The sequence below is a fragment of the Asparagus officinalis genome, chromosome 7, assembly GCF_001876935.1.
Source record: "Asparagus officinalis chromosome 7, Aspof.V1, whole genome shotgun sequence".
Lineage (NCBI taxonomy): Eukaryota > Viridiplantae > Streptophyta > Magnoliopsida > Asparagales > Asparagaceae > Asparagus > Asparagus officinalis.
This window is the reverse complement of record NC_033800.1, coordinates 45,611,718-45,627,864: the sequence shown is the minus strand read 5'-3', so window position 1 is coordinate 45,627,864 and position 16,147 is coordinate 45,611,718. Positions and strand designations below refer to the sequence as shown.

Here is a 16,147-nt window from a genome sequence, read left to right as displayed (position 1 = left end):
CAGTCATAGTCGGGTTCCAGGTCTGGGCTTGAATCACATTTACAAGGTGCTCTCTTCATCTTGTTAAGCATCATCATGATACTTGTGATGTGCTACAGTAATCACCGGTGTTCTGGATATTAATGAAGCATGCTACAGTATTCCTTTGATACGAACATTGAATTGGTCTAGTATTTAAATTCCCTTTAGAAGTTGTAGAAAATCGATGATTGGTCAACAACGGAATAAAAAGAAGGAAAGAATTGACACACATGAAATTTCACAACTTCGAATCCCATACGTAACTTTGACACATTTCCATGTTTTAAGTAAGTTAATGAAATAAATTATCTTAAAGAATAGAATGTAAGCTTGTACCTGAACTTATATTTCTTTCTGAACTTTTTCCTGTGACAGATTTGCTTATGATTAAACTAATAAGCTTTTTCTGTCTCAATTAAGTTGGAAAACTAGATTTTTCTAATAAGAATAATAGTAGACAAGGTGTATTCTGTCATGTAATGAAACAAAATAATAGGATGCTAACAAATAAATATGAAAGAGAAAGTGTGATAACAAACATGACAAATGAAAGGAGTTTATTAGGTTATATGTGTGTTCCTTTATGTGCTGCTGCATGTAATTTCATATTTATAATCCTGACCAGTACTGTAAAATTAAAAAAATGTATCCATGCAAGGAGGAAGGCCATAATCGGCTCAGCTCTCTGTATAGCACAAAAAAGCTTTATACATCTCATGGACTTTGGTGTTTTCCCATCTGCATGGATGGTTTAACCATTGTTATAAATAGCGGTAAATAGCCCCGCAATAGCGGCGCTAATAGCGTTAGCGGTCCCTTCCCACAACGCTATCGCCCGCTACGTTATCGCGTAATACCGGTGATATATTACAGAATATGTTTGTTCGCAAAAGCGGTCAATAGTGTGTCATAACGGTAAATAGTGAGCGATTGCATTTAAAATTTGCTTTTTGACTGCTATTTAAAAGCGGTTTGAGGCTTATTTTTTTTAAATTAAACTCAACCCTTAACCATTGCATTCCACTGTCTCATGTGATTTTCAGCATACTCCCGTCACCTCTCTTAGCCTCTGGCACCTACCTTGATACTTCATCTCACCTCCTTTACCGTGAGCTCCTCTTAGGGCAGTCCTGTCACCGCTAAGCTCTTCTTCTCGAAGACGACTTTTTGATTCCTTCAGTCATCTTCGGTATTACGTGATGGTTACATGTCTATTTCATGTTTAGGATCTCTTTAAATCATCCAATATGTACTTTTAGATTTCTTAGATGTTTCTTTAATTTTTTAGTATTTATACATATCTGAATTAGACCGCTATTTGATTTTGTGCTTTTTACCGCTATTTTGCCGCAATACACCGTGAGCTCCTCTTAGGGCAGTCCTGTCACCGCTAAGCTCTTCTTCTCGAAGACGACTTTTTGATTCCTTCAGTCATCTTCGGTATTACGTGATGGTTACATGTCTATTTCATGTTTAGGATCTCTTTAAATCATCCAATATGTACTTTTAGATTTCTTAGATGTTTCTTTAATTTTTTAGTATTTATACATATCTGAATTAGACCGCTATTTGATTTTGTGCTTTTTACCGCTATTTTGCCGCAATAGCCCGAAATAGCCTTAACGATGCTTCATCGCTACGCGACGCTATCCGCTATCGATAACCTTGGATTTAACAAGTGCATGGAATATATGTCATGCTCGGGTTAAATCACTTGTGGCATGGGCGGAGCCAGTAAGGGTCCTAGGCCTCCCTTTACCCCAGTTAATAATACACATATTGGTCCCTTAAATCTTTCATATTTTGAAATGGGCCCCTCAAATCTTGGAAATTGCTATTAGGTGCCTCAATTCTAAGGTTATTTTGAAATTAACCCCTCAAATGTTCCTATTAGATTCCTCGATTCTTAACTTATTTTGAAATCAATCACTCCAATCATGAGTAGCAGTAGCAATTGAAGGGATTACAAACAGGGGATTACAAACAGAATCTATGTTGTGGACTATTAGCTCTTCCAATTCTCATAATTTTTTTCTTCCAAATTTAATCTCTCCAATCGCTTTTTGTACTCTCAAGTAGAGGGACTAATCTAAAAATAAGTCGAAAATCGAGGGACCTAATAGCAATTTCCAAGATTTGAGAGACTAATTTCAAAATATAAAAGATTTAAGGCCTAAAATAGTGAATCAATTATGAAGCAATTTCTTAAAAGAGGTCAAATATCTTCTTTTTTTAGAGGTGAGGGTTTAATCTTTTTTTGGACTCCCCTTACTGAAATTCCTAGCTCTGGCACTGACCTGTGGGGTTTTCTGGGTATACTTGTAAGAAGTTTTAACATTTCACCATATGATGTTATCTATTGTTACTGCATTTAACTTTATCTTATTGTTTTTATAATATGAGAATTTGTCTGTCTAATCTGTAGTTTCAGATTGCCATGCAAATCAGGAGTTAAATTCCAATGAATTTGATGTGGTTTGTCTTTTTAATGAGCTCAAAATCAGATAGCCTCTCTTTGCTTGTGTCCTACTAATATCTGGCTCATAAACCTAAGTAAAGAGCCTTGATCACATAAGAAAACTTCATAGGTTGAACTTGGTTCATTATTTTAAAATTAAAAATTAATCATGGTGGCTGCCATAATGTGATGATATTTTGACTCAAAATATGATAAAGTTGTCGAATCATGGTATTTATAGATAGAACAATAGACATTGACATTTTAAAGATATAAAACTTAGCTTAGTCTAACTTGATATTATTATAGCATAGGTTGAACTTGGTTTATTTAAATGTGTTAAGACAATCTTAGTCTAACTTGATATAATTATAGCATAGAAGTCGGGAACATCGGACGCTATAGCGAACGACGACCTGGGTTCAATCTTCCCAAATGCTTGATGGAGCACAATCTGATTCACCAACTCAGGCGACCCGATTTAGAATTCAAATTAGTTAATTTTTTTAAAAAAGTCTTTTTTCAAAAGAATTAAAAACAAGAAAGTGAGAAAGTGAGTATGCATACCTTGATTGCAGCATTGTTCAGTGTTTTCAAACGCGCGCGCCTCATGCGGCATACGATGTGGGGCGGTGGCAAAGCGGTCCGCATCTGATGCAACAGTGCCTTTTGCGTCTCACATACATCTTAACTTTATGCAAGATGCATGTAGTGCATACCCTCATCCGTCTCGCATCTGATGCAGCAGCACCTTTTGTGCCTCGCATACGTCCTGACTTTACGCATGGTGCATGCAGTACATACCGTAGCATATCTCATATATTTTTGGTCTATGTATTCGATAATCCATATCCCAAAAAGCAAAATAAATCCATTAGGTTTTTTTAGTAACCTTCAATTGAGGACCATAACTAATTCCTTTGCTTGGATATTAGTCTTGATTTGATATTTGATTTGAAAAATTATGAACTTTCCTACTATGTTGAGTGGTAGCATTAGAAATTTAGACCTTATATTGTGATTTTAGTAAGATATTATTTATCTTGATATATTTTTTATGTGAATTCTTAAACATGTTCTTTTGTACTTGATTATCTATCTAGAAAAATTATGTGTGTCGTGTGCACTCGCATCACTTAGGTACGCGCACCTCATTTGGCCTTGCGCATGTGCGCACAAAGATACTTTGCACCCCACATTGCGCCTCGTGCATTGACAACACTGGTATGATTCTGAAGGTTCTTTACTGTTGTCAACTAGCATATATTTCTTAAATTTGACTCTTGCAAACCTCTGATTCCTACATTTAAGAGTCGAACTTGAAACGTACCACGTTCCTTGGCGTATCATATAAGCCTATCCCCTCATACCCGGTTTCTGGTGAGTGGCGTACTACGCTCCGGTACCTGTCTCGTGAGCCGGAACAAACCAGGTTCCATGCAACTATGAATTATAGACATTGATGTTTTAATTAATCTTAGTGGGACAAATAGTATGTTATGGTCATTATATTTAGTGGAAGGAACTACTTATGATAATGTTCAGCAAAGTAATAGAGTTATTCAGGGATAATGTTATTTATTAATTTGTAAAGCTTCCATGGATAACGTTATTCTACCTTTTTGGAAAATGTTACTCAAGAATGAAAACAAAATAAGGTGCATTTTATTGCAATAGAAGTCAGTTATTACTTTTTACATGAACCTTGTGTTTGGTAAAACTATGGTTGCTTTATTTGACAAGAATGTAACTACTACAGTTATTTTTTAACTCATCCCCATTTTCCAGTCAATATGCAATATCCTGCATCTATCATTAGGTGTGAGTTATGAAATTATCCAATTTTGTGCTTTTTTAGTCTACTGCTTCGTTTAAGCCAGTATCTGAACAGTTCACCTAATGGTTTTGTGGGTTTGACGGTCCCCTGAAACTATTTTTTGAGACTTGCTTATTCTAGCTAGTAGCTATTCAAGGGCCAGTGTAAGTTTTTCTCTGTAAAAAGTAGTATATTTATTTTTGGTATAATCTGGTGATTATTGTTAGTGTTATTTTTGGTTCTATGCATTTTGTATATCATTTTTTCGTCGTTTTCCCAATGTTCTAATCTGCGGTTGTTATGCACAATGTTGTCTCATCCTTGCATTGCTTCAGCTGAAACTACCAAGAATTGTTTGTAGCTAACTCATTAACAGATCATTAATGAATATTTCATCTGCAAACTGTTCTTGCAGGGAGCCTCGAGGCTTTGGATTTGTGAAGTTCCGTTATCCTGATGATGCAGCAGAAGCCAAAGAGCACATGAACCATCAAGTTATAGGCGGACGTGAAATTTCAATAGTATTTGCTGAAGAAAATAGGAAAACACCACAAGAAATGCGCACGACTGCTAGGGTTAGGTATATTCCTTTTTGATTATTGTCATTTCATCTTTTAGGCGGACATGTATGTGGCAAATTTTTACTGTAACTGATGACATGTATCAGCATTCACTATATTTCTTCTTATTATCAATTTGCAGTGATAGATACATGGGAGGAAGTTCTAGGAGGAGATCTCCAAGGCGCCAATATCATTGTCAGTCCTCTTAGTATCTTTTTGGCATTGACATCATTTTTTTATGTTCTTATTTGAGGAAAAAGTTTGATTGTCCTGATGAACTGTTTGAATTATATGTTTCTTGAATAATTGTTTTCTTCTTTGGTGTTTCGTCTTGACAGCTTATTCACGTTCTCCTTCTCCACCGCCAAGGCGTGACTTAAGGTCTGATGTTTTCCCTTTGTTTTCTTTGTTTCTTTCCAACTATTGGCCTTCAGCTACATATCTTATGGTCGATATGCTTTTGGTGTGTCTAAATTCTGTTTCTAGTATATTCGTATCATCTTTGGCTACTTTATTGCAACTGCTTGGTCAAAGCTCTAGCTTGCAGCATATATCTGGAGCTTATAGTGCAAGAGATTCTTTGCAATACCCCACATGTAATATTCTTATATGTTGTGTGCATTCTTCTCTGGACGTTCTTTTTTACAGTATCTCAGTATTAGTCATCTGCCAAGAAGGTTCATTATTATTTAATAGAATTTGTGCTGGCGCTGGTCGGTAGCTTATCTTATGTTTGTGTTTCTCTTGCATCATTATGTTTACATTTTACATCCTAGCAATCTAATTGTTCCAAAGCTTATGATATTATCAAGCTATTATGTTGAGTTTTGCCATGTGATTCTTATTTTGTATCAACTTTCTGGACTTAATGATACATTGCTAACATGAGCATCCATTATTTCTAAAATTTGATGGATGTGTGCTTTCAATCTTTATTTTTGCTTTATGCATTTGTTTAGTATCCTTAAATTGGCTGGTCTTACTGCTGCCTATTTGCATTGTATGGGAGTGCGCATGTGCACATATATATGGGGATGGAAGCTCATTTTGCCATGAGCTACCAAGAGGCAGACATATGTTAACCCACCTTAGTAGTCACATCTGATGGGTGGGTCTCACCACCTCTATCTCTTGGTAGCTCGTTTACCAAAATGAGCTGCCACCTCACTATCATTAAACCCCATCTATATATATACTTACATGCAAACACACACATGAAATAAACAGAGGCTGGTGTTTGCCTGCATACTCTTTGGCTGGTGTGTCATTGATCTAACATAATCTTGTTCATTAGTTATGATTTAGATATGTTAAGCATTAAGATTCTAGTAGGTTGGATGTATGCCACGTGAACATGTGCAAACCAGGGGCATGGAGGGACACACCAGCCCTCATTTAATTTGTGCGTACAAAGAAGATAGAGAGCGAAGAAAAGGGAGAGACTTTGACATGTTATATAATAATTATACAACACTAAACATTAAACATGATCTATATCATTTAGAATACATAGGGAAAAATAACATATTTTAAGGATTTTTAACCTGTGGATTATTACCTTAAAAAATGAATGACTTAAAATAGTAGATTAAGATAGTGTGGAGCTTTTAAATGAGCAGTCCAACTTATTAATGTTGGTCTAACTAACCTTAACTGGACACCCTATACACAATAGTATAGTGTTCTATATCTCTGTATACCATAGATATACATCTTCTTTAAATCCATCTATTTTAATTACATTCAATGCACAAGTAAGAAAACTGTAAAGATGTATGGGTATTTGTTTTAAGATATGTTAAATGTCTAGATCATGTTAAACTGCACGGATTTTCCATTCAAGTTGCATATTATATAGTTGCCAACAGTTGTGTTGTGACCTATTTACAATTGTGTGAATAATATTACCATTATACATTTATAATACATAGAAATGATTTATAATACATAGAAATGATGTTTACCATCACTAACTAGCATAGAATAATGAATTCCATTATTCTTTATTTAGTAGTTTATCATAAAATGCCCATCATTGTAGATCTCGAATTTTTTCTTGTTTAGTCTATTTGTTCTATGTCGATATTATTACATTTGAAAAAGCTGCCTATATGGTATTTTGTTTGTATATCTGTCCTTATTTTTCCTTTTTCACTGCGGTATCATATGAATCTATAGCTTTAGATCTTTTTTTAATGGTGTTATTCCTGTATTTATGCATTCAAAGGCTTCAACTTATATGTGGGATATGGTAATTGTCTGATATTCCGCACATCTTCTCCGTGGTCTGTGACCTAATGCTTCAGGAATGTGAATGACATGGTGATGGTGTTGCTTGTGCAGATAGTTAAAGTGAAAAGAGTTCCTAAAGAATTCATCGATTGTTAAAGACCTAAAGAGGAAAAACGCCACAAAAGTTCCTACTAGTTGCTTACCACCTTACAAAGCTATTCAAGAAGTTAGCTTTAAATGTTCATCTCCGTCAACATTATCACCAGGATACACGGTTTGTTAGATAAATCGCAATCTAGAATAACTTTATGTTTCTTTTACATTCTAAAAGATTGATGTGGTTTTTTACACTGTCCAGTTAACAAAGAATCTAGAGCTTATAATTTTGCCAAAAGAGAGAATCTATGACCTCAGAGAATGGGAGTCCTCAAAAGCTCACTGCTAAAAGATTGATGATATTCGGGAAGGGGTTCATACTTTTATCCCAGAGTGTTCAAAAATGTTGGTCTAAGAAAGATGAAGACAAAGAGCTGTAATGTCAGCAGTTGCTGTTCAACCAGCTACAAATTTAGAGCATAGTTCAAACAACCAAAGTTTCTTAATTTTGTTCAAGTATCTTTGAAAATGTGCAGGTAAAAGTCGTATTTCTAAGTAGGTGCAGTTATCTGAGAAAAGTTAATATATGTTTATTAAATTGCATGTGGGCACAGCTTTAGAACTATAATCCTGCTCCAACCATAGGCATTGACATGTCAAGATGACATTATTGTTACTAGCAGGTTTTGAAACAAGATTTGTCTCACGGTAGCATGTTTTTCAGTGATTTGTTTCCAATCTTAAATTTGTTCATCCCTCAGCCTTCTCTTGCAGAAAAAATCTTTAAACTCCCTTGTCTTTGGATAGTGATTATTTATATTTCCAGCTTCGTTTTAGACCATAAAGTTGACTCTTTCTCCATTAATATGAAAGCAGGGATCGGTATGGGAGCAGATATGATGATGATTATTATTCTCCTAGGAGGTCTATCTCCCCATCTCCTCGAGATAGGAACTACAGGTCATATAGCCGATCTCCAAGTCCTGAGAGGACAGGTCGAAGCCCATCCAGGTCTCATTCGTACAGATCAAATCGACGTTCTCCAAGTCCTGAGGGAAATGGCTGAGGCCTCTCAAGGTCTCGTTCTTGCAGGTAATTATGCTAGAAACATTTTATTGTTAAAATGGTTATTTGCACTTAAATACCCCAAATCTTATACCATTTTTAATTTTGCGACTCCAAAACTTTTTCCCTTAGAAAATACCAAAAAAAAAAAAAAAAAAACTTTGGTACTCTAAAATGACTTAATTGGGAAAAAAAGAACTTCAGGGCCACAAAGCTAAAAATCTATGTTGGTATGTAAGTGCAAAAAATTCTTGTTGAAACTGATTTATATCGGCGACCCTCATTCTTGTCTCACTGCTTTGTGCAGTCACTGATGCCTTGGTTTTGTGCTGGAAGCTGTCTGCATCAGTCGGGAAAATCTATATGGTTATTTGGTTGGGTTCTAACATCTTGTATTGTGTCTGGATGGATTCTGAAATGCCTAGTTCTGAACTTCTTTAGGGAAGCTTATGATCGTCTTTGTTCGAATTTTATCTCCTTCTGTTTGTGCCTGGCAATGCCCGATGGTTGGGCCTTATGGGTAAGGGCTAAGAGATTCTGCGTCGCGTGTGAACTAGTTGGAATCCTCAAGAATACTGTATCAGCATTTCTTTACCTTTTGTGTATACGCCTAGCCAATTGCTTGCTATATCTTAAATGCTACGTGATTGTAGGCTATTACTTATCCTAGGTATTTGCTGATTGAAGTTAACTCGTTGGCTTTATTGTTCTTGTTGCTGAATCATGCTTCATCCTAGGGACAGTTGCAGGGACAGTTGCTGGTTCTATGGTTACGAGTTTTGTTTCTCAGTGCAGTAACGCATTTTTTCTAGGCTTTGATAGTGTTGATATTGTGGCCTCTATTTTGTTCTTCCAAAATTGATAGTCTTGGTATTGTGGTCCGTATTTTGTGCTTCAAAACTGGAAGATAGATGCCTCAGGAGATGGGGGCCTAAGCATGTCAAATTTGTTGACGAGTGACCAGTTTTCTTGTTCTGAATAGGGGTTGAAATTTGAGTCATATTCCTTCTGTTAGATCTATAATATCGTGCATGAAATTTACTCGTTTTTGTTTAAAAGATGCGACATGCAGATATCAGTTTCTTGTAGCTTTTGTATAGAAGTTTAAGAGGCAGTACAGTGGGTAACTTGTGAAGGCAACAGAACTAAGTTTATGTTCTAATACTCCTCTCAGTGATACAAGGTACAAATTACATAATGAGTCTTACTCTTTTGATGTCGATCTGTAGGAAGTTAAACGGGATGTTAGTTTAGGCCTCAAGGTTTGGGACGTAGCGACTTGTTCGTAGTAATGGAATAAGAAGTTTAAGCATTTTGATGTCGATCTGTAGGAAGTTTAAGCGTTTTTATTTTTCTCATTTGCTAGAAACAAGAACTCTCCCACGCAAGTAATGGAATAAGAAGTCTTAATGAAGAGGCAAAAAAGCATCACGGCTCTCACGAGCATGATTTATTTGTTTTTTTTTCCCCTTGCATAATAGTGTCATGATCGCATATGTGTTACCTTTCTTTACAGAATCAAGTAGGATGCTAAGTTGCTCACATTTTTATTTCTGTAAAATATCTGAATCGCAGTTTAAATTTTTTGAAAATTTTTCCAAATTTAAACATGAATGTTCTAATATAATGAACTTTATCGAGTACTAAAATATATATATATATATATTTGTAATAATTTATAGTTTATGAATATTAATCAATAATTAAGAAGATACTTTGTAGTTACTTTCGTTTTTTAAACAATTTGATTTCTTAAAAAGTGTTTAAATACATAATTGATTTTTTTTTTTGTAATTACGACATATAAATCTATAATTTGGATAGTTGGTTAACTAATTGATTTGGAACTTTTTAAGTTTCTCAGAAATTAGTATGGAGCTTAAAGTTAAAACGTAGTCAGTGAAATATAATAGCATAATGTGGGCAGTAATGTAAGTTACGAGTGATTGAAATTTAAATGAATAATTTAATAAGTAAAAGAATTGAATAGATATCTATTGTTTATTTATGGACTTATAATAAAAATTATTTGTTAATATTAAATGAATCTGAATCGAGTACAGTCGGAATCAACAAATTATATGCTCATTATTTTGGTTCATTCCTTCCCTAAGTATTTTGGTTAATTTACTTATTTTTCTCACTTTCTTCGCACTTCTATAACCTCAATTGTTCTCTGCAACATTTATATATTCCAAGTTTTTTAAAATTGTTGCGTTAATATTTTTCATTAAGCAAACATGAAAGCTTTCACTCCCAATATTCCCGAACATACCGTTTATAATATTTTTCTAACTTTTCATATTTGTTGAATAGTTTTTTCCTAGATACCATCTTTAAAATATGGTGACTATACAAAAACCACCTTCAAAGTTTAATCTATATAGAAACCATCTTTAAAAGGGGTTTTGCTTGCTATCAACCGCCTCAGTCTATTTCCTAATGAAATAATAGCTAAAATTCTCAAAAACCTTTTAAAAACACCCGTCAAACACTAGGTTTGGTTAAGAAGCCATGTCACATGCTTGACACGTGTGTTGCACATGTTGAATATTTTGATCATTTTTTTACTTATGTCTTCACTATAAGACATTAGTAAAAATGTTTATGATTAACATATGATATATTGCACTAAATAAGATTAATTTTTTTAAATCTCTACTTGATGATGATAACAAAAAAAAAATTTCTTGCCATACCCATAGATTTAACAAGATGATATAATTACAACGCCAAAATTTACGAACATAAATATTCTATAAAAAAGATTATAGACATAAGTGAGCGTAAACTAAAAAAATGGAACTAAATAGTGTAATTTAAAAGGGGAAAAAGAGAATCTAAGAGAAAGAGTTGACCAACAATCGTTAAAATGGTTCACTCCCAGTGCAAAAGCATATTATTTACATAAGAGGAGTATATGTCGGAGAAAGGCATGCCTGCATAAAGCAAATTAATTATATAAGAACTCTAGAACGACTCTAACTTCTAAAGATAAAGTAATCAGTATTCTATAAATAACTCCTACTCTCAGAGAGAGAGAGAGAGAGAGAGGGATCATGAACTTTTGAGAAGTTGGGTTGAGGTCTGGATTTGCTTTGTTACAATTTGCTCCTGGGCCAACTAATTTATAAGTAAAATCGTACAATATAATTAGTATCAATCTTTAAAGTTTAGAAAAAAATATATATTGTAATAACTAAAATATTTGTTGATGTCAGTTATCAAACAGGAGGTTATCTGAAAGTTTATGGGGGTGATTAGGGTCCTCTAACTCCTCCTGATGAATGGTTCTGTGACTTGTTCTTCTTCCCTGAATATGAAGGAACTCGTAAGAGGATAGAGTTAGGTTCTCCAATTTTTCCTTCGACGATTAAGTCAGTATTTGGGCTTGAGTGGAGAAGTGATATGGTTAGTACTTAGTTACGTAAAAAGGGCTAGAGAGCGTTATCCATGCAGTGTCGCTCCTTTTATAGTGGGTTTGAGGGCAAGCCGAGTCCAGCTAAACAGCTGAGCCGGCAGACATGTGCTATGTGTCGGTATCTGAATGAGGTGAGTCACGTAGTCATTTATTATGGGAATGACAGCAGGTGCTTGGTGATGACTGGGTCCGATGAGTCATAAAGACTATGGGGGCTAGGGTAATGATGATGTTGTCAAGGCAGATAATGCGAGGCTGGCGAGGGGTTCGATGTAACTGTCATCTTTCGACTCCTCAGATCTAAGGCTAAGAAGTACCGTCTTTTGACTCGGTTATGCGAGATGTCTACTAATCAGTGGGCCGAGTCGTATGCTGGTGGTCAATTGAGAATTTGGCCCCGCTTTTTGACTCGGTTACTCGAGATGTCGACCAATCAAGTCAGCCGTGCCGAGTTGGGTGTTATCGTGGTTGTGAATTAGTTTAGTTAGACAGAATGTAACACACGTGTTGACTTCTTTGTAGAGATTAATATTTAGTATTTTCAGGGGTTATAACAATATTAAATCATAAAACTTTTTGTTTTTAATCCTATATATATACTAGTTTTTATGCACGTACAATGCACGTGGTTAAATATCAAAATATTTTTTATTATATATTTATTTTATTACTTTAATAAGTCAGATTCATCTTGAGTTCAAATATGTTAAATTGAATTATTAGATTTATTAGTATTTTTATTTAAATATTATTAAAAATAAATGTAATGGATTTTTAAGCTAAATTGGGATGACTATACATAACTGAGATATTGTAATTGTCATTATGAACTATAGTTATAACAATAAAGAAAATATTAAAAATATTAAGTTTATTCAACTATTTGACTAAAAAAAACTAACATCACCGTTTGATTTACTGCAATCCCGTAAATTCTTTTTTTTCCAAAGAAGTTTTAATTTATCATCACCACCACCACCCAACAGGAACTTAATTAGAGTATGAAAGTAAATCTTGATCAAATTTGGTCCCTTATTCAACGTTGCAACAATCTCAACAAGTAACAATTAGTAAGCCAAGAAATGTTTTTGGAAACATAGAATATTGAAGTTTGTAACAACCCCAAGAAAAATCATCACAACAATAAACATTAAACATATTTTTACGGATACAATAGAAAACAAATATGACTCAATGGTAATTCTTTGCCAATTGGTTAAAGATGTCACCTTTATATCATAAATGTTAGATCACATGCTGCGCTAGTTATCAGGAAGAGTAATATACATCTACATATTTGTAGATTTATGAGGTAATATGTACTGCATAAAGTAAAAATCGAAATGTCTATTGTATTTTGTCATAAAACACGAGATATAAAATAATTAGAAAATATTATACTCGAAAATTCCTAATTGAACTAAGATCAATCTTTCTCCACCTTTATATTTTTCCTAGGTAATTCTAGAGTAGCATCTTCATCATCTATGTTGATTGTAATATCAGATTGGAGTTGGATTTCTTGTGCTATTATATTTCCTTCGGCCCGTTCATCTTTTGTCTTTTCATCTAACTTCACTAGGAATTTGAACGTTTTTCTAACGTTCGATACAAATTTCTGGAAATATGGACTTTGATTATTTTTTTGTTTTAATGAGAACAAATGTTAGTTTAATATAAATGATTTTTTTTTATTTTCTAAATTATTACTTGAATAGAGTTAAGAAGTACCACATGTTGGCCTTTTTTTGTTTTGATGATTTAACAAATAATTTATGACTAATATTGTTTTTCTAGTGTTTGTGTTTTCTTATTTATTCTAGACAAACAATGCGTCGGAGGTTGGATGGAATCGAGCATTCACGATCATATCCATTGGAGGATGAAAGGAATAGTGGAGTGAAGCAATATAATTCAAGTCAATTCAAGATCAAGCTTCATCCGCAAAGTTTACCAAGAATAGCTCATTGAAGATCAATCAAGCTTGGGTATATTGTTTATAGTGTTTGTAGTTTAGGTTTATACTTTGTGTGTTTAATACTATTAGCTAAATATCATATACACACACACATTTTATGAGTTTATCCGTTTTGGGTTTTATCTACAAACAAAGTTTTTACAAACAAATTAATTTATGTTTATATACATATATGTTTGTTTTCATATGGATAAGTTATTTTAGTTTAGTTATATAGATATACATTCATATACATGTTCATATGTTTCATATTCTATTGTATTCTGAAAATATTATGTTATTGGTTTATTGACTTAATAACGCTAGTTTACATCTTTTCATAAGTCTATAAACTCATTCAAAAGTTTTCAAAATATTATTTAAGTCAAAATGTTAAAAACATGTCTTGTTTAGTTTTCATGTTTTGGACCTTTTTGCAAAATGAAGAGATTTCTCATTTGGGAGGTACAATTCCAAAAATACTTTTTGTAACATGTTTATTATCATGTTTATAATCATTTCCTAAAGTTTTATATTTTTTTAAAATTTATTTGCTATTTTTAAAAGATGTTCGAAAAGCAGATTTACTGTTTGTTTCTGGCTGATAACTTGTTATCGATCGACTAATGGATTTTATCAGTCGACTGATGAAGTCGCTTGGAATTACCAAAAGTTTTTGTTTTTACGACTGATAAATTATCAGTCGACTGATGAGGTCATCAGTTGACTGATGAGATCTTCAGTCGACTGATGTGCTGTGAGCTGCCTATAACGGTCAGCTCATCAGTCGACTGATATCGTTCATCAGTCGACCGACGGCTTTTCAACGGCTAATTTTTCCAAATTTTTAGGTTTCCATTTTTTATCTTTTTCCTTGGTTTTCTCTTGGTTTTGGGGCTTGTTCTATGATCCTATATATACCTCATTGCCATAACTATTTTTATGAATTTAAAAGAGAGTTTTAATCAAGTTTTACAAGGGTTTAAAGTTTGTTTAAGTTTTGTTTCAAGTTTGTTTTGTGAAGAAATTTTCACAAGAGGAAGAGGAGATTATCCATTCTTGTTTCAAGTTTGTTTTAGACAAATTTTCTTAAACTCGTTATCTAGCTTGTTTATGCTTAATTTGTCATATTTATTTTTGCTTGATTAAATTAAATTTATATTTGATTTTACTCTTTGTTTACACACACAACCTATTGAGCTTTTAGTATTTCATACATAGTATATTTGGGGTTGTGAGATTGTGTGACTTAGAGTGTGAGCTTACATTAAGTTCTCATCTATTGTAGAGAACAAATTATTTGTATTTGTGCCTTTATTGTGTAGATCACTTTGTAATACACTTGTACACCAAGAAGAGTGTGTGGTGAGAGGCAGGGTCGGTTTCAAGAGGAGTGATATCGGTAGTAAAGCCTAGAGAGGTCATAAATCCGAGCACTTGAGGAAGGACACAGGCTAGAGACCAATACTTAGAGGGTGTAGAGTGTGTTTGCAAGAGTGTGAGATTGTAGAGTTTTCAGTGAGCTAGAAAACCGAACTTGTGAGGTGTAAACATTTTTCGGGTGAGCGTCAAAAATCCAGTTGTGTAGTGGATTCTTCCCAGGAGTGGGGAGCGAAGACGTAGGTCGGAAGGACCGAGCTCCGTGATTATTTTCTTGTGTTTGCGTTGGTTTATTTGCACACTATCACTCTTATTTGTTTTTGTTTATTTCACCCTTATTTATATTGCTTATCCTTGCTAATAATTCATTGCATATCTTATTTGCTAGGATGTAATTGTTAATAAGTTTTTTATTAGCATTAATATCGGATTAGATTAGCATAAACCCTATTCACCCCACCCACCCCCTAGGGTACTTTTATCATATTTACTTTTGTAATGAATTTTTCTACTGTGCATCCAATAAGAGCTTGTGTTGCATTAAACATCAAACAGTGTTACTCTTATATTATCTGTGCTATTTTCCACGATAATCTTAACTAAGTACCTATAGTTTTTATTGTTGATTTATAGATATAGTTAACATTGTATTGTAATATATTCATGTCATAAAAAAGATATATTAATTAACATTGGTTCTGAGTCATTAATGATTCGGCGATATTTATCATTATGACACTCTTTACTAACATCTTTATCTACCTTCCTATTGCAGCCTTTGCAAGCATAGAACCATGACTCGAGTATATTTAAAATAATAGTTATCTTTGTCTTAAATGTGAAATAGCATGTCTGTATATTGCCAAAATTTAGTTAGATTGAAATGTATTAATAAAAATCAAAATATTGACATTTGCCGTCAATAGTATTACCAGCAGAGTCGTTACTTTGTCTCTTTCTCTTATTATCCGCAATTCTCTCAATGTAAGTTTCTTCTGCTCACCACTCAACCGAGAATATTTGGTATTTTTAATATTGGGGATTGTAGTGTTCTCTTCTGTTTAAAAAATATTCATAGGGTATTATAAATACAAACACATACACAAATATATTATTCAATGTGGAGCTCAAATTCGCC

At 33.7% G+C, this 16,147-nt stretch overlaps 1 protein-coding gene across 1 annotated transcript in view; it reads left to right on the top strand.

Moving 5' to 3' along the window:
- Nucleotides 1–8,955, top strand: part of LOC109848703 (serine/arginine-rich SC35-like splicing factor SCL28) — an 11,480-nt gene extending 2,525 nt beyond the window's left edge. The window contains 5 exon segments of the mRNA XM_020418349.1: nucleotides 4,711–4,875; nucleotides 4,998–5,053; nucleotides 5,197–5,239; nucleotides 8,063–8,278; nucleotides 8,559–8,955. Of these exon segments, the coding sequence (XP_020273938.1) occupies nucleotides 4,711–4,875; nucleotides 4,998–5,053; nucleotides 5,197–5,239; nucleotides 8,063–8,252 (454 nt within the window). The 3' untranslated portion in view covers nucleotides 8,253–8,278; nucleotides 8,559–8,955.